This window comes from Ipomoea triloba, chromosome 16, assembly GCF_003576645.1.
Source record: "Ipomoea triloba cultivar NCNSP0323 chromosome 16, ASM357664v1".
NCBI classification, from domain to species: Eukaryota; Viridiplantae; Streptophyta; class Magnoliopsida; order Solanales; family Convolvulaceae; genus Ipomoea; species Ipomoea triloba.
In genome coordinates, this window is record NC_044931.1 from 18,030,718 (window position 1) to 18,031,447 (window position 730).

At 37.4% G+C, this 730-nt stretch overlaps 1 protein-coding gene across 1 annotated transcript in view; it reads right to left on the reverse strand.

Annotated features, from left to right (window-relative positions):
- Nucleotides 1–730, reverse strand: part of LOC116007875 (LEAF RUST 10 DISEASE-RESISTANCE LOCUS RECEPTOR-LIKE PROTEIN KINASE-like 2.4) — a 19,140-nt gene that overhangs the window by 15,454 nt on the left and 2,956 nt on the right. The window contains exon 2 of the mRNA XM_031248542.1: nt 63–726. Coding sequence (XP_031104402.1) covers nt 63–726 — 664 coding nt within the window. The remainder of the gene's footprint in view (nt 1–62; nt 727–730) is intronic.

A 730-nucleotide genomic window follows, 5' to 3' on the forward strand; every position in this document is an offset into this window, starting at 1 on the left:
CCATAATCATCTTTCTTGCATATTCCTTATCTAATTCATTCATAATTCCTTTCAATCCTAACTCTTTATCAAGTTCAATCTGGCGATAAATCCAATGCGGAAAATAGATTTCACTATTGCGATCCACATCATGCTCAACATTCTTTCTACCACTGACAATCTCCAGTACCATCATCCCATAACTATACACATCAGCCTTATGAGAAACCGCTCCAAAGTTTCTGCACGCAACTTCTGGAGCAACATATCCAATTGTTCCCCGTGCACCAGTTATTGACACAAAACTCTCCTTTGTTGTGTGTAGTTTTGCAAGACCGAAGTCTGAGATTTTTGGGCAAAAGTCTTCATCTAGAAGAATATTATGTGGCTTTATATCAAAGTGTAAAATTTTTGTCCTACATCCACGGTGTAGGTATTCTAGTCCCCTAGCAATGCCAATTGTGATTTTATACAATGTTAACCACTCTAATTGACGATCACTCCTCAATTTTCCATCATAAATGAAGCTTTCAAGCGATCCATTAGGCATGAATTCATAAAGCAAAGCTCTTTTGTCACCCTCAACACAGAATCCTAACAATGTTACAATATTAACATGAGAAGTTCTGCTAATGCTTGCTACTTCATTTATAAACTCTTCCCCACTACCGTTTAATTCCTTTAGTAACTTGACTGCAACAAAAGTTCCATTTGCCAGCTTTCCTTTGTAGACAAAACCATAGCCTCCTTG